This window comes from Chionomys nivalis, chromosome 24 (assembly GCF_950005125.1).
Source record: "Chionomys nivalis chromosome 24, mChiNiv1.1, whole genome shotgun sequence".
Taxonomy (NCBI): domain Eukaryota; kingdom Metazoa; phylum Chordata; class Mammalia; order Rodentia; family Cricetidae; genus Chionomys; species Chionomys nivalis.
Genome location: NC_080109.1, coordinates 27,059,509 through 27,085,552, shown reverse-complemented (window position 1 = coordinate 27,085,552; position 26,044 = coordinate 27,059,509). Strand labels below are relative to the sequence as shown.

At 35.5% G+C, this 26,044-nt stretch overlaps 1 protein-coding gene across 1 annotated transcript; it reads right to left on the bottom strand.

Moving 5' to 3' along the window:
• Positions 1–22,850: 22,850 nt before the first annotated feature.
• Positions 22,851–23,519, bottom strand: LOC130865767 (putative methyl-CpG-binding domain protein 3-like 5). The gene is made up of 2 exons (XM_057756734.1): positions 23,219–23,519; positions 22,851–23,074 (listed from the first exon to the last, which is right to left on the bottom strand). The coding sequence occupies exons 1-2, from the start codon at positions 23,517–23,519 to the stop codon at positions 22,851–22,853; spliced, it is 525 nt and encodes a 174-aa protein (XP_057612717.1).
• Between the last annotated feature and the right edge of the window lie 2,525 nt (positions 23,520–26,044).

The following is a 26,044-nucleotide window of genomic DNA, read 5'->3' as shown; positions in this document are numbered from 1 at the left end:
TCATCAGCACAATATGTTTAGGGATTCACCTATGTTATGTATATATAGCTACTTAACTTTCTTTTATTTCTGAACAGTATTTCATTATACACATAGTCCCAAAATATATCAATATATTCATATATAAATGGGCTTCCTCATAGTTGTTTGAAGTTAAACAAATATAAACTAATATTGAATATAAAACTGCTTATTATATTAATATTCAAGTGGTTTTGAAAGATATGTGATTTCCTTTTGGTGTAAATGTATATGAGATGAAAGTTTGAATAATGTTTTCGTTTCCAGCTAATTTTCGAAGAAATTTATATTATTTTCTTTAAAATATTACATTTCTGAACCTCATCTATGTTCTGATAGCATCCCATTTCAGACACAGCTGAGAAATTATCTGCTGTAATTAGAAGCCAGCGCGATGTCACTGTAGCTTGATTTTTCATTTCATTAATGATCAGTGATGATGAGCCTTTTAAAGCAGGCTTATTTATCACTTGCATAGACGGGGAGTTCCTGGTTTTCTGGAAGCATGACATTTCTGAGAAAGAGGTTGCCAGTGATTCTGAGGTCAAGGGGAAGGGACACAGACCTCTCATTCTCCTTCCTTCACACTGTGATCTTCATGTCATAGCTGGTGGTCAGTGCCAGCTTTAAATGTATCACTGCCCTAAAATCACAATTTCTCTAGATATTGTTTCAAAAATGTATATCCAAGTACCATGGATTCACACTCCTACATAACAAGAGAAAGAAACTACAAATGTTAATTTTTAAAAAAATATGCAGAGAAATTTTTATAAATATACATAAGAACTTAAAAATATTATTTTTTTTAAATAGAGGGAAACAACTTCAAGTGTGGGCCTCAAGTTGGAACAGGCATTGATCTACCACTCCCAGATACTAGATAGTCAGAGGTTAAGGATAGAACCTAACACAATTGGCAATAAATAAAATCAAAGAAATGACTCCTGATGATATTCTACTGTACTTATCGATGGGAACCTAGTTTGTCATCAGACGACCTTCATCCAGCAACTAATAAGAACAGATGCTGAATCCCACAGCCAAAAGTTATGTGGACGCTGGGCGGTGGTGGCGTATGCCTTTAATCCCAGCACTTGGGAGGCAGAGGCAGGCGGATCTCTGTGAGTTGGAGACCAGCCTGGTCTACGGTCTACAAGAACTAGTTCCAGAACAGGCTCCAAAACCACAGAGAAACCCTGTCTCGAAAAACCAAAAAAAAAAAAAAAAAAAAAAAAAAAAAAAGTTATGTGGAACTCCGTGAACCCTGCAGAAGAAGGAAAGGAAGTACTGTAGAAGCCACAGGGGGTGAGCACACCATGAGAATAAGGCCCACAGAATCAATTAAGTAAGGCCCTTCGGGGCTCATAGAGATTGAAGCAAAAATCAGGGGTCCTGCTTGGGTATAAGCTTGGTCCTTAACATACATGATATGTTTGTGCAGCCTGGTGTTCTTATGGTACTCCTAACAGTGCGAGTGGGAGTGTCTCTGATTCTTTGGCCTACTCTTGGACCCTTTTACTCCTCCTGGCCTTTCTTGTCCAGTTATGATATGAGGGTATGTGCCCAGTTTTACTAAAACTTGCTATGCCATGACATCATTGGGCTGCCTGTTCTTTTTTGAAGGAAAAAGGAGGAGTGGATCTGGGGAAGAGGGGACATGGGGGAAGGAAATGGGAGGAGTGGGTGGAGTGAAAACTATGATTTGAATGTAATATATGAGAGGAGAATAAATATTTAAATAGTGGGAAACAGGAATAACAGAAATTTGAGCTGTAACTAGTTCATATTTTCAATTTTTAATTAGGCAAGTGTACATTTTCTTGAAGATAATCCTAAGTAGAAAGACACCGGGCACACCTGAATTCATGTCAGAATTCCTTGCTGAACTCTCTGTTGCTGACAGGACCCTAAAGCACTGCATTGAAACACAAGATAGAAGATACATTTTAATACATTAATTAAAATCAGCTTTCCTAATTAATTTTAACATCACTTGTTTTCTGTTTCTGAATACCTAAATCACTGAAAAAAATGAAGAGCTATTATCTTTTTAGACTTCTACAAGATTTCTTGTACCTCATTATCTCTAAACATGTTCACATTTACCTGAATATAGCCATTTATTGCAGCAATTAAAATAACATGAAAATGTTTCTGCTAATTAGAAAGAATGAACTAAGATGTCATCTCTCATTTTGGACCCAGACATTAAACCAATAAATGACATTTCTCCCTTGGACTCAATCATAAACAGATTTCTAAAAGATTATTTGCATACTTGCTATAAATATTTTGAAAAAGGGATGATTAGCTCAAACCTGTGTTTAATTTTGCATGTGTTTTTAAAAGATTCTTCTTTTAATTCTATATACACGAATTAACAAAAGTTATCTAATGCATGTTTGACTAATGAAAGAGAAGTTATGAATCAAACCACATTGACTTCTCAGTTCAGTTGCTCACAAGCGCACTCATTTGTACAATGTAGTAAAAGTGATGAAATAAAAGAGACAAAAAGAAGCTGCAAGAGATGTGTGGGGGAAACCTGAATTAAAGTTGAAACAATAAGATAACAAAGAATTTTAAGAAAGCATATATTTTCTGCCAGAAAACTTCATACCAACTAATTTTACTGAATTCTGTTCTTATTATTTCATAAAATTGGGTTCAGGGATGAAAGAACTTGATGGAATGTGTTGAAGAAACACTGCTTCATTCTTACTGAAATTTAGAAGTAGTTACCTTGGGCTATGCCTCTCTATAGAAGCAGAATAATGTAGATCACACTTCATTAATTGAAAATGAAGTGTCGAACTGCCACACAGATCTAAATCCCACTCTGTGCTGAAAGGACAGAAGGCAAGCAAGTTGTAACAGCTCCTGTCTGTTTCCCTAAATGACCTCTGTTCCCCCATTAAAATGCCTGCCAGAGACAGCTCAAGGCTGCCAGGACCATCTACTGCTTGCTCTAGCCAATACCAGACAATAGGCCCTGACCTTTCTATCTTAGAGCATTTATGAAAAAGGCTCACAATTATGAATCTTTCCTTTGTCCCTTTGAGATATATGGGCATTTCCTACAACTCAGAAGTGGCTTTCTCAAGCACCTGAAAGCCATTGCTTTGAAATGCAATCAGCAGGGGAAAAAAAAGAAAAGAAAAAAAAAAGGAAAAGAGGCCTTAGTTTGAGGCTCTTGGGACAGAACACAATCTGCATTTCCACAGTGGCCAGAAAGCCTACACAGCAGGCCTCACAACATCTATCCTGACCATCTCTTTTTATTCTCTAACTGCTTGGAGCCCAAATCTCTGTGTCTTGTTCCTTCATTTTTCCTTCAAATATCCAATCACCTCACCACACTTCAAAACAGAACTCAGAGTTTTTGGAAATCATCAGTATTTACTGAATAAAATCTGTTTAAGTGACTTAAAATTCAGCTATGCTTTTCTTTGCCAAAATAAAAGTGTTAAACACTCCTCTAGGAATACATAACTCACTCCAGATCCTGTACTTGTCCTCTTATAGAGCTGGCAAAATTTAATTCATTAGGAACATTCAAGAGTTTAAAACATTAGGAAAATAAGCACACCATTGAACTATCTAGTAATTTCACAGACCCACTTGTCACATTTACTGTCTATCTGAAAAATAAAGTCTGTCAAAGCTTGAACGACTATTAGTAGAAGAAATGTAGTCACTCATTGGTCATTGGTTCTGATGAATATTGGTATCTTTAGCAATTTCTAATCAGGTATGAAATGTTCTTATGTGCAGTTTTTTTTAAAAAAAAAACAGTTCTTTGATTGAAAATCTGAAATTGTCAATGCCACAGTCTTCTGATCTTTAGTCAGTGCTAAACCTATTTGGGAATGCAGCAGAATAACAGTCATAAAATTTCAGAATTCTGAAAACCAAAAACTATACTGAAGATAAATCTTTTACATATTACAAGACCTCTGCAACATAAACACATTTTTAAGGAACCTCACTGGATACATTCCACATTTGGCTAATCTTCAAGCAGGTCAAGCACAGACTCTCCCTTTCATATTATTTCTTACATCGGTGATTTCTTCTCATATATATCATATTCAAGTCATTTAAAGTGTAAACAATTTAATCATTCTAAGATCTATACATTGTCCCCAGTAAGAGTCAATAATAATATAAGCATTCCCACATCATGGGCTTCCATGTTTTATGTATTCCCACAAATGTAGAAGAAATGACAGGGATCACTTTGGTTGTGACTCAAGAGAAATCATATACATATTTAAAATATCATGATTTTTGCATTGTTTTGTTACATGTTTACATGATTATCAAGCATGAACTTTGTTTATGACAATGATGTGTCATAATGTCATGGGAAAATAATACATGTGTGCTTTAAGTCTGAGGTCTACAAGTCAACCACCTTTAGAAATGTGTATAAAAACAAATGCACAGATTGAAAGGAAATTCTCTGCTATCACATATAAATAACTGGGGTTTGTTTATGAGGTGTTATGGAATTAATTCTTTGGATACTAAGGAATGATGTACATGATTCCATAACTATGAGCAACATGAAACAAAACTTCCTTCGAGAAACACAGTGTTAAGTGAAATCCTGGTTACAACTATGGAGTCCATGATGTATAGCAGTTATCTGATTCATGAAAATGTCCTTCTCAGCTATCTAAAAGGTTAGGAAAGGAAGTGTCTACAGAAATCTAGAAATAGAATTTAAGATAAACTATAGATGAAGTTTTTAATTGGTTAAGTATTGCAATTGAAATTGATGTATCAAAAACAAAACCACTGATATGGTAGTAGTGTATTACCACGTGACTGTGGCTTCCGAGGTAAAGTTCCATCCTAAGCGTCTGTCTACAGTTGGGCTACATGGCATCTCCTGAATCTACCTTCTTCCTCCCAGCATGCAGTTTAGTTTGCCCTACCTAGCTCTATCTACCCTACCACAGGCCAAGGAAGATTTTTATTAATGAATGGTAATCACAGTATAGAGAGGGGAAGCCCACATCAGCCTGGTACAATGGAAACTCCCAAAACGCAACAAGGGTGGCATCAGCTAAGAGTCCAAGCAAACATGGATACGTTGTCTGAACAGGCCAGCTCCTATTATGAGGAAAGACTTCCTGGGAACTGATTGGGACATCAACCTAGTCACATAACTTTTGAAACTTTTGACTGACAATTTCCCCTTCCTACAAGATGTTCTGGGGTCAGGGTAGCTCAGAAAATTGTGGAAGTTCCCAACCAACGACTGAGCCAGTCTAAGACCCATGTCATGAGGGGATCCCACCCTGAAACAGCATGGAGTGCCAACACCCTGAGGCTGAGTGACCCAGTAACCTAGGATAAAAACAAACATGACTGGCAAAATAAAAGAGAAAAGCTGTCAATGTAGAGATAGTCTGCGGTACTCACAGAATGGTGCTGGTAGCCATATCAGAGGGCCAGTGGGTGGCAATGAAGGTTCAAGGTGTCAGCCTACCAGAAAGAAACTTCTGATGGGTAAATCTCAAACAGGCAAGGCCCCAAGACCACAGACCTGGGAATGTCTTTTGCCTTTACCTGTTTGCTCCTGTGATCTTTTCTGGATCTGGCATACTGTGAGTGGATATGCAGAGACTCCCACTGACTGTAAAGTAGTGTGTTTATCACATGGAAACATCCCGATCTACTGCCCATTGTTATGTTTGGATCATCAAGAAGATGATTCTTCACTAAGCTGTATTGTCCAATTGATAAGAATAATGCTAGCTTATACAGAGTTTTGATGAATAAAAATAAATACAAGGACATGCTACATAGCCAGGGCCTGTGAGTTTCACCTAAGGAGCTACATATATTGTAGCTCAACTTAATTGTTAGAGAAAAACAACTGAGTCCCAGTAGCCCAGGAACTTTATATTCTTTTAACCTTAATGTTGGGAGATGTGTTCACAGGTTTCAGAATACATTACAACTAAAAAAAGCTATAAAAATAATAAAGTTAGACAAAAGATGTTTTTGTTAAATAGCTTTGGGTGAAAAGCCCACAAAGAAAATCTCATGTTTTAAAAGGGAACTTAGTTGAACGCAGAACCTTTTTAAGGTCAGGAAACAAGAACAAAGAAGTCCAATTATCATTGGCTAATTTTCTTTTCTTGCTAAAGTATCTTTTGCAAGGTTTGGGGACCTTAGCCCTCATACAGGGTTGCATTGTCCAGACTTTATTCTAGGGGAAGTGCCTGGACTTACTGCAACTTGCTATGCCGTGTTCTTTTGCTAGCCATGGGAGGCCTGCCTTTCTCTGAAGAGAAACAGAGGAATGCTTGGGGAAGGTGGAGAAGAGTGGTGGGGCATTGGAACAGGGAGGAGAAGAAAGAGGGGAAATTGTGATCAGCATGTAAGTTGTCATCATTATAATAATCATTACAATAAATACAAAATCTTATCAATTCCAATTAATGTAAGCAAGGTTTAACAATAAGGGTTTTCACGTGTACATGGAGTGAATAACTGTTTTTCTTTAATTTGACATATTAGCCACAAAAAAACCCAAAATGCTGAACATGGTGAGTCATCTCAGAAGTAATGGCATTATTATGACAATATTATTCATAGAAAATTTATAGAAATATAAATATGAAGGATGTATACTTGCTGTACGATTGTTGAAATGCTCTTTGATTTTTCTCTATGAAGTTTGTCCAGTTCTTGTTGGTATGTTATCTTCAGACTTTCAAAGTACTTTGCCACAACTCATGTTACACATGTGCACCAGCTATTTCCTACAGACCACCTGGTAGCATTTAAACTGTACATCAAAAAATATGAGCAAGGAAAAAGTTGGCCACTCCATCTATTTACTTCTAATGATAGTTTCCAGAAGAAAACTCATTGATTTTTGAAGCCTGACTTGACTTTCTTCATACAGTAAATCTACCATGTTTGTGTGATTTATAGAAAAGAGATCTCTACATTGGCACAAATCAATGACTTTCTTTTTGCTCAATTTGCTTAAATAAATTTTGTGCAGGAAAACATATCTCAAGAAAGCTACTCAGGCCGGGCGGTGGTGGCGCACGCCTTCAATCCCAGCACTTGGGAGGCAGAGGCAGGTGGAACTCTGTGAGTTCGAGACCAGCCTGGTCTACAAGAGCTAGTTCTAGGACAGGCTCCAAAACCCACAGAGAAACCTTGTCAAAAAAAAGAGAAGAAGAAAAAGAAGAAGAAGAAGAAGAAGAAGAAGAAGAAGAAGAAGAAGAAGAAGAAGAAGAAGAAGAAGAAGAAGAAGAAGAAGAAGAGGAGAAGGAGGAGGAGGAGGAGGAGGAGGAGGAGGAGAGGAAGAAGAGGAAGAAGAGGAAGAAGAGGAAGAGGAAGAGGAAGAGGAAGAGGAAGAGGAAGAAGAAGAAGAAGAAGAAGAAGAAGAAGAAGAAGAAGAAGAAGAAGAAGAAGAAGAAGAAGAAGAAGAAGAAGAGAAGAAGAAGAAAGCTACTCAGGCAACACTTCAAAATTTATTGTCTAGAACAAGTCAGAAAAATGATTATTAGTCCTATGCAAAGGACTAATTTTTGTTTTGTTTTGTTTTTCGAGACAGGGTTTTTCTGTGTGACTTTGGAGCTTGTCCTGCAACTAGCTCTGTAGACCAGGATGGCCTCAGACTCACAGAGATCCTCCTGCCTCTGCCTCCTGAGTGCTGGGATTAAAAAAAATGCATCTGGCAGGACTAATACTTTTTGTACATACAAAGTGTGTAACAATTGTAATCAATTAATAACTTATAGAGTTTGTAGACTGCAGAATAGACCCATAGAGATGTGCATTGGAAATGGCATCCATTACCTACCAGGTAAAAGATGCTACGACTCAGTGGGAAGGAATGTATGCTCTATTTCCAGGACATATGTCACATTGTTTCTAGGAAACTCTCAGACTCCGTTCCACCTGAGATTCGCAAAAACCCAAAAGTGCCATTTATTTTTTTCCAGGAAACTTTAACTTATCAAGTTCACAGCTTCCATTTCTGTCCTGAAGGAGAAATCAATAAATGCTTTGGAGTACCTATCCACAACTGGTCTGCAGTCTTTTTTTTTAGACCAGGCTGGTCTCGAACTTACAGAGATCCGCCTACCTCTGCCTCCCAAGTGCTGGGATTAAAGGCATGCGCCACCACCGCCTGGCCATCTGCAGTCTTCAGGAGAAGAATTTGTGTTGAATAAATACCTGGGGACATTGCAACAAAATTTCTCTTTGGGCAAAAACCACATCAACTGATTTAAAATTTCCATGTGGCATCCATTTTTTACTTTTGTGCTTAAAAAGAGCTAATTGAAAAGCTTCTCAGGGATTTTTTTATACTAGGTTTATTTTGAAAATAATAATATATCTTGAAAGCAGTATTTCAATTTAAAATAATTTTAATGTTCAAATTTGTGCATTGTGTGTTACATGAGTAAAAGAAAATTAGAAAGACGAAATATAATCAATGCTAAAACATAGTATTCTGAAAGAATTAAGTAAATTTATAAAGCTAACATTTTAAAAATTAAACTGTTAGAGTAGAAGCAAATATTATGTTTTTTATTATAGCTAGCTTATCAACAATTCATTCCAAATATATGCTTATAAAAAAGACTTAAGGCTATACTCTTCATATGTCAATCTTAGATATGAAAATATTAATGCCTTAAACCTATTAGCATCCCATTACATAATACATGGAAATCATTCAATCAGTAATTTTGGCTGACTATATAGTCTAAAATTCTCAATAGCCAATGAACAGTAAGGTGTTAGGTGTTTTGGACCTTGCAGTAAACTAGTAGACCAAATATGGCATACATATTAATTTTTAATTAATTCCATTTTCATTGTAAATTAATGACACTCCGCTTATTCTTTCGCTACAAATATAAAAGCAGCCTGGGTAATCTGACACTTACAGTTAAGTCTGAAATTATAAAACATAGCATATGTTTCTTTTAATAAAAAACATCACTAGTTATATCAACAAGTGTCTATTTTTCTACTTAACTTCTTACACAATAAGAAGCTGAGAAAATATCAGTATACAGTTCAAATATAATATATTTGAGATAATACATTGCAATACAGACAACTATAAAATTTGTGTCTGGGCACATGAGCAAAATTTGACAGCTAAAGATAAAATACACATTTGTAGGAATGAAAGTAAAAATCTTAAAAAGCATTGTATTGTCTTCCAACTAACAGAAAAACATCATGATCATTCTTTTTTGAGGGCTCTGAATTCTCTAACCCAGTCTCTAATTTGAGGATATTTCACTGTTTTCATCTAAACTATTTCAGAGAGAGATACCCAGATAAAGGTAGTCATGTTCATTTGTAGGTAACATAACTGTTCAAGGTGACCCTTAGAGAAATACTTCCCACTTAAACCTTCATCCTTTAGCCAAGTGGGATGAGTGCTGGACCGCCACTAACATCATCTTCCTTTTCTATTTTCACTGAGTTTGGAAACCAGCCCAAGGTGCTATGCACATCTGTGGTTGGTCTTTCTTTATTTGGATTTTTCTGAAGACATCCTTACAGTCAAAACTAGAGATGTGTCCCTTAGGTGAATTCAAACAGTCAGTTTGAAAATGGATTTTTACCATCACAATATACTTAGTCTTCAAGGTATAGCAGAATAGAGGATTGTCACAAGTATGACTTTACCTATAGCAATTTCCATGTTATCCTGCCAGTGTGTTCTATTCCTGTTAAGGATATGAGAAGAAAAGAAACTCTTGTCTCTATTGACTGCTATTCCTTCCTGTCACCATGTCCAATCCAAAGCATTTTGCTTTGTGTATTGTCATTGTAAGTATCTCCAGTTTCCTAAAGAGTATTTTAAAAATTGAAATCTCTTCTCTGTGGAAGTTTAATGATTGAAATATGATTTTTCTGCTATGCAGAGCCCCAGGGTAATATGTCATTCTTTTCTTACCTCTTTTAGTATGTCCATAGTTTTCTGAATAGTTTCTCTATTTAACTCATTTGTCCTTTTTACATATTATTTTTCTGTCTCCTTCTTAATGAGTTATATTTTTGACATAAATTAAATACTTCAGTGAAATGTTCAACAAATTCAGACACTTTTAGATAGAAATTGTACCACAATTGAAATATACCTCGTCATGCTTTGTTCTAACCACTGTTTGTTACTCACTTTTCAGAAGGCTGGGGGAATTTCATGCAACATGTATAAAAAGGCAAGTATTTGGATAAGGCTGCTTTAAAAATATGCATGCGGAACCAGAAACATTAAGCTCACCAAACAAGCCTTGATAATCAGCATATAATATAGGACCTCAGCATAGAATACAGAAAGCTGTACTCTAATCTTCTTTTCCCATTGTTTGAGCTACATCCAACTAACCTTTGGAATCATAACTTGGAGTTCAACATTATCAGAGGTAGGCCCCTAAAATAGTTTGAATTGTAGGTAAATGAAATCAAGTGCACAATAGAACATTGGTCTACGGTACCAACAAGCTACAGCTTTGTCTTCTTTCTCTGAAGCATTTACATGATACGTTACACACCACAAATCTGTTGTTCATCAACTTTTTAGTACAGTCTGTTAGAGCATCGTTACCTTGTGTGCCTCTTTATGCCAATTCATGTGAGTCTTCTCAGAAAGTACTCAACCATCCAACCTGAAATAGCTGCTTCTCTCAATATCTGTCTTATTTTGAATATCTCATAACAGTCACTACACTTTTCTATATACTGTTTTTAAAACTGAAGGCTTCTGTCTAACTTGATTGGAAAATCTTTTTTTCTTCTTCAAACCCCCCATTTCTTCCCTATCATCTGGAAGGCATGTTGCACAAACTGAAGAATTAACACATTTCTCCAAGAATGTTCTGTAGTCTTCATTAAATTTTGTTTACACAATACACTGATAGTCATGTGGTGAAACCACCATTGAATGCTGAGCATTTTAACAGTAGATGGTAGATTAAGAGCAGCCATGTCTGCAAGAAAATGTGTCATCAAAATCATAAAGTATTGCATGTGGTAATTTTATTTCCCAATTGTCACTTGCTTTTTAAATATTTACCAACAAGCTACTGTATTTGAATTTATATCCATTGCAGTGAGAACATTACAACATAGTAGAAAATCTGGAAGTCTCAACTTTATAGATCAGGTACCAATCAGTAGAGAAAATGGCATCATTTCTTGAATTTAAAATTATAGCTTGTAAGCTACACAAAAACTTTCATCATAAAATATCTGTTATTTTAAAACACATTTAAAACAGCACATTCAGCATTCTCATCTGATAATTCGGAAGGAATATTTGTAAAATCATAGATTCTATGTTCTTGAAATTCTGACAATGATTCTCCAATTCACTGGATATCAGAAGGACTTGGAGAAGTTTCAGTAGCCATGACCAATTAAACCTGAATTTCTATGGGTAGAATCTAGGTATTCTTTCCAAGTGACTGCAATATTCAGACAAAACTGAGATCTACTACCCCAAGGATGAGTGAATATAAAAATGGGCAGCATGCCTAATATATATGGATATGAACAGAGTCAGAGATGGAATATTTCTACTTATACCTTATGCCAGTCAAGTTGAAGTTTTGCTGTTACTTTATGTCATTATCTCTGAAATGTGCTTGGTTGAAATCCAAGGAAGATAAATGAGCACTCTTCACAGAAATGGTTTAATTTGGCAGACATCACTGCTTCCACAAACAAACTGTTCAACAAAATCAATTCTTGGAATCATTAAAACTTTAAGAATAGAAATTAAGAACTAAGAGGCAGGTGTTACATGTACACAAGGCAACAGAAGCACTTGCACTCACTTTTATTATGTGCAGCAGTGCTTCTCAAGGTACTTGGCTTTAAGTTTTGACACACACCTTGGGTGAATGGCATCCCATTCTCTGTTGTTGTTACAGAAACTTTTTCCAAAAACATGACTCTAGTGGCAGTTCCTACACTTCTCTAAGAACATAAGTTACACGGGTAAAGTATCAATATTGTTACTTAAAATGAAATGTGTATATATGTATGAAAGTGTTCACATATACACCAGAAACTTATCTATAAGTGTGTATCTGTACTCACAATTCATGTATCTGGCTAGCTGTCCTCTGTAGTTTTCCAGCCGTTTAGTAATCATGTACTATCTATACCTTCCAATCTTGAGAAAAACTGTAAGAACATTTTCCTGTATTTTTCTATATCCCGTGACTGCTAAATTTAGCATATATCTTATACCCAATAAAATATATCACATTTTGATAATAAATCATAGTTCTGATTTTGTTAAACTTCTAACATACAAATTATATGTAATTCCTTAAATTAGTCATTTAGCTCAAATGCATAGCTCAAAAACAAATTCTATTATTAATTAGATCATCACTAGGTTGACTGTAAAAGAAAAATATACTGTAGGGTATTAGAAAAAAGTGGAAAAAAAACAAAACAAACAACAGTGTGATAGAATAATTATTTATCTTTTGTTAATTTAGAAATCTTTTCTTTTTTCTTTTTCTTTTTTATGGTTTGGATTCTTTTTTCTCTCTAAAGGTTGCACTTTGGATCTCTTAGTGTTCACTCAATTTGAAATTTTTATTTGTTTAAAGAAATTGGTATATTTACTTTTTTAAGATACAGAGCAAAGAATTTTGTTTACAAATTTCCCATTCTTGTAGAACAAGTGTGTGAATATGTGTAAACAGATAACTTGACTTACTGAGAGTATAATTGTTTAGCATCCTGGATGCCTTGGTTTAAGGTGACTACCCTCCCTGAGACTAATTCTTTTTTGTGTGTGTGTGTGTGTGTGTGTAGATAGATAGATAGATAGATAGATAGATAGATAGATAGATAGATAGATAGATAGATACATAGATAGATAGATACATAGATACATAGATAGATACATAGATAGATACATAGAGAGAGAGAGAGAGAGAGAGACAGACAGACAGACAGACAGACAGACAGACAGAGAGATATATCCACATTGACTACCAGGGTATATGTTAATTCTTATTACATACAAGCACACACATATTACATGCACAACAAAAGAGATTGAATTGGTATTATTTTTCCTACCTTACATTTAAATGGCATATATTAACTGGAGCATGATGAAGGGTGAGCAGCAATATGAATCAGAGACTGGATTTGCTTCTTTTTTATTCACAGTTGCGATTACTGACTAAAACTGCCTGTTGCACATTATCCTTTAACTGATTACACACTGTGTTTATTAATTGATTGTATTACTTTTATAGTTAATTCTTTCAATGTAGGAATGGGGTAACACACTAACCTTAGTAGAAGGCTTCTCCATCACTTTACTATATCCAGCCATTGGTTTTTCTTTGTTTCACTTTGAGACAATGTCATACTCTGAGAGAATCTGAATTGAAACTCATGGTCCTTCTTTCTCTGTCTCCTCAATGCATGATGGCAATTGACAAAATCATTCTTTTATACAATATTTTAAGAATATAATTGATCTGTGGTTTCATAGGTATCTGGCTCTACCCATCCATCCATCTATCTATCCATTCATCCGTCTATCTATCTATCTATCTATCTATCTATCTATCTATCTATCTATCATTTTTCATCATTATCTATCGTATCTCAAGACTCAACTACACTGTGTAAGAATAGTGTTTGTCCTTAATTTTTGCCTCTCCTGAAAGGAAAAAGCCAGCCTCACAGAACTGCTTACAAATGACTCTCATCCTATTGCTCTTGTAACACGCCAAGTGGAATTCTAAGTATAAGAATATTAAGTGTGGTGGCACACACCCATAATGGCAGCATTTGGGAAGTAAAATCAGGAGATCAGAATTCATTGCCAGTTCTGTCACAACACAAGCTGAGGCTCCAACTCTAGCCATCCACATACATCTGCTCTTGATATTTTTATCGTTCATCTGTAACTTACTGTTCCACCAGTGAGGAGGCAAGATCACATCAGTGTGGAGGAGGTCACATTCCACAATGTCCTGTTCAGATCGAATGCATCATTCTTGTGAGCCTGGGTGACATTGTCAAGCACAGAGCATAAGTGGAACTCTTTTAACATTAAACATGGATATCCCATTCCTTTACTATGTCCCTCAGGCTCTCCGCTGGTACCAAGGGTCTTCTTTAAGTTAGAATGTATCGCAGCATTCTGCATTGTATCCTGGGATCAAACATTCTCATTTTATTATATTTCATATTTAAGTTTTCACACATGGAGCAAATTCATCTTTATACCTCAGTGCCACTCCTCTTTGTGCCACTCCTCCCAGGAGACCTCTTACTTCACTTTCACTTGTATTGATGAATTTAGGAATATATGTTTTAGGAATATATGTATGCAACAACAATTAATAAAAAAAGACACCATTATTTGAAAAAGAACAAGGATGGGGTATGTATGAGTGAGGTTTTGGCTGGAGGAAAGGGGGGACTGTCATAAGTAAATTTTAACTTAAAAAATAAAAATAATGTAAAAAAACAAGACTGAGCACAATAATTTAAATGTATACTAAAACAAACATTATAGATACTGATAAAAGATTATTTTCCTTTTCTTTATGCACAGTAATCCTTCCTCTTCTGCATCCTGACAAACACTCGCAAGATAATTATGAGGATTTGGAGAAAAACAGAACCAACAGGAGTTCTAAATATCAGAAATCCAAAGCAGCGAGATTGCTTTAGTAGGTTGCCTTGACTTATGTACATTTAGTAATATTGATATTTTTATAGGTTAGTGCATACAGCTATTTATTCATAGCAGCAAGTAATATTCCAAAGGAAAACATGTTGCTTCTATGGAATACAGTATGTAGCTAAAAATAATGAGGCCAGCCTTCCTTTGTCTGTAGTCACTCCCTAAATACTCTGTCAACTCCAATTCATACTGACATAAACACGTGATCCGTGGAAATCTACTGTGGATTTTAGAGCTTAGTACTCAGAAACAGGGTGCTAAATCAAATTCTTGTGTGTCCTCAGCTAAATGTAAATATGATTTACACTATTAACTACTGGCCATGATTTATTTGTGGATATTTGGTTCTATCATTTACTGTGAAATTAGTGTTCTTTCAAAAACTTTATTTACTTCTTCATAATTTTCTTTTTCTCAATGAAGAACCAGCATAATCCAGGGTAGGTGAATAGCTTTACAGATCACAAAATATAACAGCAATAATCAAAGGTAAATGTTTCCAAATAAATACCATTTTATCATATTAAAAAGTGAGTATGTAAATAGCGTCAGGTTTCTTACAAGTCCCATAATGACTCTTACTCAATATATCTTTTTTCTTCCTCTCTGTCTCTGTCCTTCCCCCATTTGAACTATTCCATTCCCTTAAGTTCTCCTTCTCCTCCCCTTCCTCCCTTTTTTCTCCTGCACCCCATGCTCCCAATTTTATTTTTAGGAGATCTTGTATATTGCCCCTGCCCAGGGAGATCTATATATGTTTCTCTTACTTAGATTCTCTGGGGTTCTATTCTGAAAAGTAAAACTAATAATATTTGCAATTATCGTAAACTCAAGACTGATGCATGAGTCCATTGTAAAAATCAGAGCATATTTTCTATAGAAGCAGTTTAGAGTCAATGAAGACAGTTTAGTAGTGCATCATTTTACTACTAGATAGTGTGGTTAGTCATCAGATCACAGTCATAAATATAAATATGATATCATCACTAATATATCCATATTTCCTAATTTTGAAAAATATACAATTATAAGTATTTTCTTTTGAAGTACTAAATGAGGCCAATACAATTTCTTCCATTTGCATAGTTCTTTTTCTGTATAACACTTGATTTAAACCACTAAAGCAAAAAGTGTGTAAGGACTATGAAATGGTGGTGGTGTGTCCAAGCCAGACCAAGCAGTAAGAAAATAGAAAGAAGAAACACTCCTTGGCTCTATAGTTTGTAAACTGTATGGTTCTTTATTAATTCATTTGCCAGTGACCTAGTTTTCAATGATTTCTTTAGTACATTTTGCCCGTTTCACCCCCATGTGTTCCTAATAACTGATCTCACCTAGTTGGTCCATGTTGGCATTGCTTCTGGAAACAGTCTGAGAATGAGCGTTTCTTGTGAATTAGACATGCCTTTTATTCTTGCGGGACTTCCGTGTTTAAATGAATACTCACACTCTTCATTACAGTATCTCTGAAATGCATGCAGACCCCGAGGCATACCAAATTACTGAATTAAGGTGACATAATTCTTAGAGAGTTCAGTGCTTCACTCCTAAAATATACCCAATGTCTCCAAGGTTCTGACTAATTTATGCTGCTGGGGGAACTGCCCCAATTTACTTTGGGTTTTAATAAGGTATCTGCAGTTGCATCTAGCTCCAGCACTGATTTAGGACATCAGTATCAACCAAATCAATGTTATCACGTTTTCATTATTTGTAATTGATCCTTACTCCATAAAAGTAAAGAAGGTTATGGCTCATTCTCACTTGTTACATTTGCTGATATTTGTAAATCTGTGATGCTTCCAAGTGGGAGAGTATTGGGGATTTTTGTTGTTGTTGTTGTTGTTTTCTGGACCTTTCTCTAAAATAACAGGTTCTTGTATATATAAACAGCAGCAGGTGTACAGTCAGGATAACTTCTTTGTCTGATTTAATGGTCTGAAAATTCACAGATGTGATGAAAACAGTTAATAATTAACTGAAGAAATGCTTGGATTATACCATAGAAGCAAATCATTTTGTTCACCCATCAAGTAACAGAACTGGATACTTAACATTCAAATGAAGCAGGAATATTGTGCTCCTTTATCCTGGGTATCTCTCAAGGAACAAAAGAGGGCTGTAAATAAAGGGTTAAAATTAGCAATCAACTTTGCTAATTTTTCAGGAAGAATGTTATATCTCAGTATTAAAAATTACTAATAGCCTGCTTCACAGTTTCTAAAATGTGGTTTTTGTAAACAATGTTCATCCATTCTTTAGTTTTTGTATTTTTGTTTATACTGTGCTACACATAAGCTGGAAGTTACTACTCCTTGATAACACCTTTTAAAGGAATTATGTTATGCTGGGGTCCTGTCATTTAATAAATTATGGATTCTCTCCAGGTTATTCCATTTCTATTTTGCTATCTTAAATCATGAATAAACTTTTTGCTAATCTTCTGTGGGTTTTTTTTTTTACTAATACTACTTGAGATCTCTGATATATTCTGACTTCTATGTGAAAATATTAGCATTGTTCCAAAAATGCAACATAATATAAGCATTTCAAAATCAGGAACAATCATGTCCTTATTCTCTGATCGTGGCATCAAATTGGATCTGGACTTTCAGGCAAAGATGTAGACTAGAAAGTAAAGATTGTTCAATGATTTCAAGGACTCAGTCATTTTTCCTAAAGCTTATTGGAGGAAATCAAGCCAACAATATATGTGCATTTGAGGATGCAAGAATTATTCCTGAGTCAAAGATTAAAGTTTATAAAGGACAAAATATTCTATATAATAGCTTATGATAAAGCCAGAGAATTGTATAGCTTTTCGTGAATTAAACACACTGACAGTATAGTGGTATCAGAAACCTCAGACAGATATGTCTACAGAGTCCTGATTTGGATACTATGTTAGTATTTTATGAATGGTATGTTGAGAAAATGGCATGAAAACATGAGTTTAGTAACTAGGAAAATGGTTCCATGGTCAGAGCATTTCCCTGTAAGAAGTGAATAGATGAGCTGTAGTTCATATCACCAGCACCGACTAATAGCCTGCTGTGTAGAAGAAGACTAGAGAGGCAGAGATGGGATCCCTATAAAAAGACAAATACCTGCATTAGTCATATTTCTGAACTTTGGAACTTGCTGAGAGACCATACCTCAATGAATAAGATAAATGATGACAAAACATAATTCCTGATATCAGCCGGCAATGATAACCAGTTCAGGCTTGATTATCAGATCTGGGATGTCTACCACTATCCCCTTACTGTATGACACAAGATGTCCTCACTTAACACTGTGCACTGTGGTATGGTTGTATATTATTTATTTTACATCATAAAGTCTGTCATGTGACATATTTTCAAGAAATTTTGTTCTTAGAAAATGGTTAATTTGTCTGTATGTGATAATTTTGTCATAGATGGTAGATGTAGGACCTACTCACCTACATGTTTGATGATTCAATGTAATTTAAAGGCATATATATGTCTGAAAAATTTGAATATAAAACTGTCAAAAGGATCAAAGCTATTTTTCCCTTAGATTCACATCTTGCCCTAAAGTACTAGTATTGCATCTATCCCTGACTTTTACAGAAGACTTCTGAGTTCTATGGGACTCAATTGACTCCACGCAGTTTGTTCCAAAACTTGTCTGTCTCCAGTTATTAAGATCACCATCAAAGCCAAGCTCCCCATCTCACAGGGAAATGGAAAGAAGGCTTCACTCAAACAATAAAAATGAAAATAACATTCTAATCATTGAGAGTTTCACTACTAATCTCATGGTAATACATGCTCATCACTGTTTATGATACTTAATATGCATTCAGTAAAGTTATCTAAATTTAATTAAATCAAGTAACCTAACATAACCTAATAGCTTCTGCTATTTTCTATTTTCTAAAGATGTAAATCCAGGTTGTTCCTAGACCATGAACCTTTACAGTTTCTTCATCTTCCTAAAACCTACTGAACTTTAAAAAACATGGGTCTGTATTTTACAATCTTAAATATTAATTTTCACTCAACCTTTAAAAATTTTACACATAAAAATTTGCATTCAAAATCAATGGCTCTTTTACATGATAATGTAATTACTCTTAAATCAGCTTCTGGAACTATAACTTGCATTTTAGTATGAGATAGCAAGTCCCTCCAGGAGGCCTGTTGGTTTCTCTCTTTGGTCATTTCCCCTTTTTGTTGTTTTTCTGAATTTTATTAATACTTTTTAAAATTAATACACTCATTTCTACAATGACAAAATTGTAAGGAAAAACTGATATACCCTGGGTTTTCCTTGATCACTCGAGTTCAAACAACCACAGTTTTCATTAAGGTGGAATTAATATTGTCTGTTGCAAACCAATGGAAACAAATAGCTTGATTGTGGGTAGAAGAGTTTTGTTTGGATAGAACTCTTCAATCATTCTGAGGATCTGAGAAATCAACAGAGAAATAATAATAGCCTATGGATACTCAGCTTCTACTCCCATGCTACACACAATTTACTTAAAATCAGTAACTTTACATTTGGGGTTTTATTGCATGTATGTTACCATGACTAATACTTCTGGAAGAATCTTCTTGCTTTATTGTTGCTACATGTTTATTTGTTTAGAAATGGGGGCTTACATAGCAACGGTTGCCCTTAGACTCCTTCTGTGACAGAGGACAACACTGAATTTCTGATCTTTCTGTCACTTTCTCCCACATGCTATCGATGAAGGCAATGTTGTGCACCACCACACTTGGTTTGTAACAGATTTTATGTGGAAGGGAATGACTTCTTTGCTTGCCACTAATAGGTAAATACATTAATTTGCTCAAGCAAAAAGAATAAGAGTTCACAATGAATGTAATATTATCACTAATAAACATATGAAAGGTTGAAACAAAATAAATCACTGATGTAAATACTTTTAAATTTGTTGAAAACAAATGTTAAAATGGTTGAAAATAAAAATAAATCACTGATGTAAATACTTTTAAATTTGTTTTCAGAAGTGCATGAAATTATAGGTCCTGGTAGCAATGCCCACCTCTAGAAAATATACACTTTGAAGTACATGGGTCTCATTACAGACCTGGTATTCTTTCCCACATTCATTAAGAACTGATAGATAACATGCTAAACATATTTGACTGTTTTCATATATATTAGCATCCTACTGCTATAATGATATATCTAAGGGGAATGGCCTAGTTGATTCAGTCCATGATGGATTGACCTTGTGATAGACTGATGAGACCAGTGGTCTACTCTCTTGGTGGGTGTGAAGCAGCAGGAAAGAGAAGACACCAGCTCTCAAAGTCCCTTTTAAGTTTTGTACTCAACAACATAAAACCTCTTCCATGTCTTAAAGTGTTCACCACTTTTTCAAGCTTCAAGTTAAAACACAGATTTTCACTTGTGGAATCAGGGGTATCTTTCAGATCTGAGCCACAAGAGCATCAAAACATCTGCTATGCTCAGTACTTGATGCTACTGGCATTTCATTTTTAAATGAAATGAAATTTCCACATAACATAAATTTGTAAGAATTTTTCAAACAAAACTCTACCATATTTGAAATTCTGCTTTCCATTTCTTTTGTAATTCTGTCTCACAAATATACAGTTCAGTTCAACATGTAGTGGTGTAGGAGGACTTTCTGTATTTGTCTTTCTTCCATTGGTTGAATAAAGAAACTGCCTTGGACTTTTGATAGAGAAGAGCTTAAGTATGCGTGGAAAAGAGAACTGAATTCTGGGAAGAAGAAGGCAGAGCAGCAGACGCCATGAAGCTCCTGCCTGATACAGATGCTGGTTAGAATCTTTCCCGGTAAAGTCACGACCTCGTGGTGATACACAGATTGGTGGAAATAGGTTAGATCAGGATGTGAGAGTTGGCCAAGAAAAGGCTAGATATAATGGGCCAAGCAGTAATTTAATTAATACAATTTCTGTGTGATTATTTCGGGTTAAGCTAGCCAGAACCAAAAGGAGGTCCACTCTCTCCTCTAACAATGCAGACTCCATGCAGCAGAATTGTGGCTCACTTACATGGGGTGTTTGGACAGGGTTTCATGAAAGAAAACTGCAGAAAGACGGTAGGGAAATTAAGAAACTGCAGTGTGCTACCTGATTCTATCAATCAGGAATGGGGAGACAGGAGTGAATATCATCACATCAAGACCTAGGATGAGATAGGTACTTCACATACAGGACAGCAGTTGGAAAAGGGCTGTTCAGCCTCAGCAAACACAATCTTTGGATCTCTTAGAACCAGGAAATAAAGACCATGCTTTCACTGTCCTTATCCACTGGAGAAAGGTTACCTGTTACTCGGCTTCCAGGCTATATCTAATACAGTCAGTGCAGCCCATTAAGACTAGGTTCCAGGACATCAAGCAGCATGGAGAGGACAAAGGAATTAACAGCCTGTCTGTACTACATTATCTTAATGGAGCTGTCATTGCTTGTGTTCCGTTCAACAAATATGGGAGGAGAAAACCATATGGATTCCCTTCACAGTATAAAGCAGGAAGAGTAACAGAAATATGTGTATGTTTTGTTACAATCAAGGACTATAGTGATGTCTAAGTCTCAAAATGTAAGTCATATATATATATATATGTGTATATATGCAATATATACAAGTCATATATATATATATACATACATATATAATACATACATACACAGAATAAAATAGGAGGATAGTTAACCTGGCTAAAAAAAGTAACTCTCCATATTGGAGCTGATGAAGATGGAAAATTAAGAAAGTTTACACTGTATATTCTAGAAGTTAATACAATTTCTTTCTAATTAATCAGCTGTTAGAAATTTCACACACTATCTCCTCAGAAAATACAAAACCCGTGGTTTTGCATCTTCATTTATACCATGAAAATCCACACTTCACCTCTATGCTTATATATATATATATACGTATATATGAATATATGAGTTTACATATATATGACATAATGATATATATACATTTTTTCATTTACAAGACATTATCAGAAATTATATCTTTATTTCTTTATTTTGAAAGTTTAGAAGTAGTTGGAAGATGTTGATTTAGTATTAAAAATGATTATCAGAACTACATTGTTAGCTTCTTCATAACAAATTCTATTTTATTTAATAGAATTAAAGAGGTTTAATAATTTGAAACAGTTTGAATAATTTGTCTGAAATCATTTGGTAGTTGGATGCCAAGTCATTTGCAGGAAAAGGCTTTGGATTTGGGCTCCCCGCTCAATTTTCTTGCACATATGTTGAAGCATTAAGTATGGAGAAGTAATGAAGTCCTCACACCTGGGCAAGTCCATCAGTTAACACAGTCAAGTGGGGTATTCTGGGAAGAAGCTACAAGAAAAGAGTAGATGGTTACAGGGGTTGCTGAAACTAGGCACTAAACTTAATGTCTATCTTTGTATCAGGACAAACATAAAATAACTTAGAGCAGGCACACAAAATATCTCTTCTGACTTATGGATTGACCATCAGTTAACCAGTAAGATTCCCTGTGGCACTCTCCAGCAGCCAAAGATAGAAGCACCATCTCCACAGGAATCCCAATAGAAAGAGACTCAATCATACAGAGATGATTGACACTGTTCACATAAATACTTTGGTTCAGAGTTTACCAAAAATATAAGAAAAGAAAGTTCTTTATCTGTATATGAGAGAATTTTAGTAGAAATGGAGAGATAAACAGGTAGATGATAACCCTTTTGTAACATTTTTGAAATAAAATTTGTAACTTTTCTCTACGAATGAACAAAATTTGTATCCCAAAGAGGAGTGATAATTTTATAATAAATATTTTCTGAGAAGCTAAAGATGTCATATATATATATATATATTGGCAGTAGTGGTGCAAACCTTTATTTAAAACCAAATTCCTGGCGGCTCTGGGTTCAAAGCCAGACTAATCTCAAGAGTTCCAGGACAGCCAGGGCTACTCAGAGTAATCCTATCTCGATAAACAAAATAAAAGCCAAAAGACCTACAAGTAAAAGGAAGTTCCTTCGTGGAGTCCACCATGCTCAACTTTCCACCTTTGCTTCTTCCACTTAGTCATCACCACGCTATCCCTCCATGTTCTCTTCTTGCCTGGCAAGCCTGTCTAATTCTAAGGCCTCCGCCAGTCTCTTCCTGGCCCTCGCCACCCTCCGGGACTGTCTCCGGATATCCGCAGCAGTTACTTGTTGAAGGTTAACAGATGGCGACAGCTGAAGAGCCATTGGCACTGTCACTCCTTGACTGTAGGATATAGATGGCGACTGCTCACGAGCCTCTCGCACTGTCTCTTCTGACCTCGGGGATTAGACAGAGGTGAACCGTGAAGTGTGCAGACCATTGACACCACTAGGAACCTTGGCTCCAGCCCGCTTCCCTCGTGCAGTTCTTTTTGCAGGGTTTGAAAGACACAGTAGACCTAGTAGGTTCCCTGTACCGTCTTCAATGTGATGTTCCTGCAGTCTCCTGAATGCACAGAGCTGCTGGGGTTTCTCCAGCGTCTCTTCTTGCCTGTTGTGCCTGGTGGTATTTTCAGGATGGGCCGTTATTCTGGTCACAGAACTTTTGAAGATGCAACTGGTCATCCTCATAGGAGAAGTTACCTTCCCTCGGCGTTTGCTTTTGTCCTTGTTCAGGACAGCCTGGATCCTCTTCTGTAATTTCAGAGGTATTATACTCCTTGTGAGCCTTCCGATCAAAGGCTGGCTTGGAAATGAGTTTCCTGAAGGTCCCTCCATGGTTTTAGAGCTTGTCAGAAAGACTCCACTACTGAGACCTAGACAGGGCCGAAATTGCTGGAAATGCCAGTCTTTCTCTTCCAATTTGCAGGCAATAGTCCCACAATGGCTGGCTATGAATGGAAGGACAGTTTACTTTTTAAAAATATATATTAAAAAGTAAGGGAAGATGTCATATAAATCTTATCACTAAAATGCAAACTAAGGTGATCAGCAGCAGGAGCAAGAGAAGTCACAGGAGTTCAGTTGATGACATTAGCCAGCATCAACTTTTGTCACAGGTGTATTTCTTAAATATATGCCCTATTATAAATATTGAATATCAGGGTAGTATAAAATAGTAATAGTAATAAGAAAAAATGGAAGCAATTTTCCAATTCTTATATGCATGTTCTTGAATATCCACTTTCCATTGCATGGAATATTTGCACATACGTTTATATGCTTTGTGTGGCAGCTAATTGCTCCTGTCTAGATAACTTCATTTTGTTACAAGAGCACTGTTACCACAATGGACTGCCCTTCATTTGCCCTTGAGAAAGTGAGACAGCTGAATGGGCTTCTCTCGTCTGAAGGTAAATCTGGCTGCTGCTAGTGTATGAATCCAGACTTTCCAGCAATGGGAACATGCTTTCCTCAAACGAAGACAATGTAAGACATGATTTCTTCTAATGCAGACCTTCCATATAGAAGTATGGAGAGTCATTACCCTGTGCAGTTATACACAAGAGGAAAAGCTGGCCAAGCTTACCTTCCCTATTATGTTCTATAGATTATCATCTAAGATGATTTGATATCACAGAGATATTAAAAAATCCACAAACATTGTATAAACACAGTAAATTGTCAAATGGCTAAGGTTTGAAGTTAGCCTTGGTTTGATGACTACAATGTGTCTCTTTTCAATGTTCTTTAAGTTTGTTTCAATTAGTTTAAAATATCTACATAGAATTTTTTGGGTCAATTGACTAAATATTAACTATACACCATGTTAAAAGCTCTCTCAGCAGTTAAGAGCACCGACTGCTTTTTAAGATGGCCATGTTCAATTCCTGGCATCAATATGGTTGCTCACAAGGACACAAGGATCTGTAACTACAAGTTCAGGGTCTGACCTCTTTTTCGGGCCTCAGTAGAAACCAGATATGCATCCAAGGCATAGACATACATGCAGGCAAAGTACAGACATATAAAATTATGAAGTAATGTTTAATGTGAACTACTAAGCGCTAAAGTTGTTTTTTTTTTTTTTAAGGCAGATTCACAGTTTGTATAAGCACTGAACAAAAAGTAAAATTTCAGAAAGTTCTGGGTGATTTGTAGTGGTGTACATTACTGCAGCTGAGACGCTGGGTGTCTCACATGTTCTATCAATGAGCAAAATCTCCATCCCACAATACAGTTCTCCTTGAAGCATGAACACACACACACACACACACACACACACACACAGGGAGAAAGAGAGAGAGAGAGTTCAGAGTTCAATAACTCTGCATTTAGTGTTTCTTTTCATCTAAAATTACTGAGAACTTAGAATGTATTGCTGCAGTTTGTATTAATTGTGTTAATGTATAGTAAGGATTTACCTGTTGATATAATTGATTGTATGACTGAGAAAAATTAAGCCGATATTTTAAAAGACTTTTAAATTCATTTGGTGTTTTTGAAACTTAAACAGTAACATCATAAAATGAATTAATTAAGTAAATGTTTTTTGATTTTTAAAGTCTTATGCTAATTTAATCTAAAATTTATACAATTCCATAATTTCTGTTTGATTACTTAAACCTTGAAAAAAAGTTATTAAATGTGGAGAGATGGCTCAGCAACTGGGGTACTTCTTACAGAAGACCTGGGTTCTATTCTCAGCACCCACACTGAAAAAAGTCACAACCATTTGCAGCTTCAGTTATGGGAGACACAACACCCTCTTCTGACCCCCCAGAGTACCAAGTATGCATGTGGTACACAAACATATATGCAGACCAAATATTTATACATATAAAGTAAAAAATAAGTCCAAAAAAACAATTATAAATATGTTGTTCTTTACTCTAAATAGACAGTATCAACAACCTTGAAATTCTTTAAATATGTAGTTAAAAACTAAATTATATCAGTAGATTGTTCATTTTCTAATAATAACTAGGGTTTGGATTTATTTCAAGTGGAAATAAAGCTCACAAGATGTTAGAAATATATTATTTCAGGCAAGCAAATCTATTACTAGAAGAAAAATAATTTTTAGCGAAGTTTATTTGTAATGAAGACTAGACGGTATGAACTAGGATAAATATCAATTCTCTTTTATATAAATAAATCACCATTAAAAGCCACTAAAAAACTAAAGCATGATTAAGTCCCAGGATCTGTTATATGATGGCACCTTAACACTTCCTCTTTTTAGTGAATAAATATATTTGAGATCACCTTAGTAGTTTTTTAAAAATATTAACTAAATATTTTAATATTTTAGCTCTCCCCTTTTTTGTTGGCCCTCTGTTGAAAACAAAACACTTTGTTAT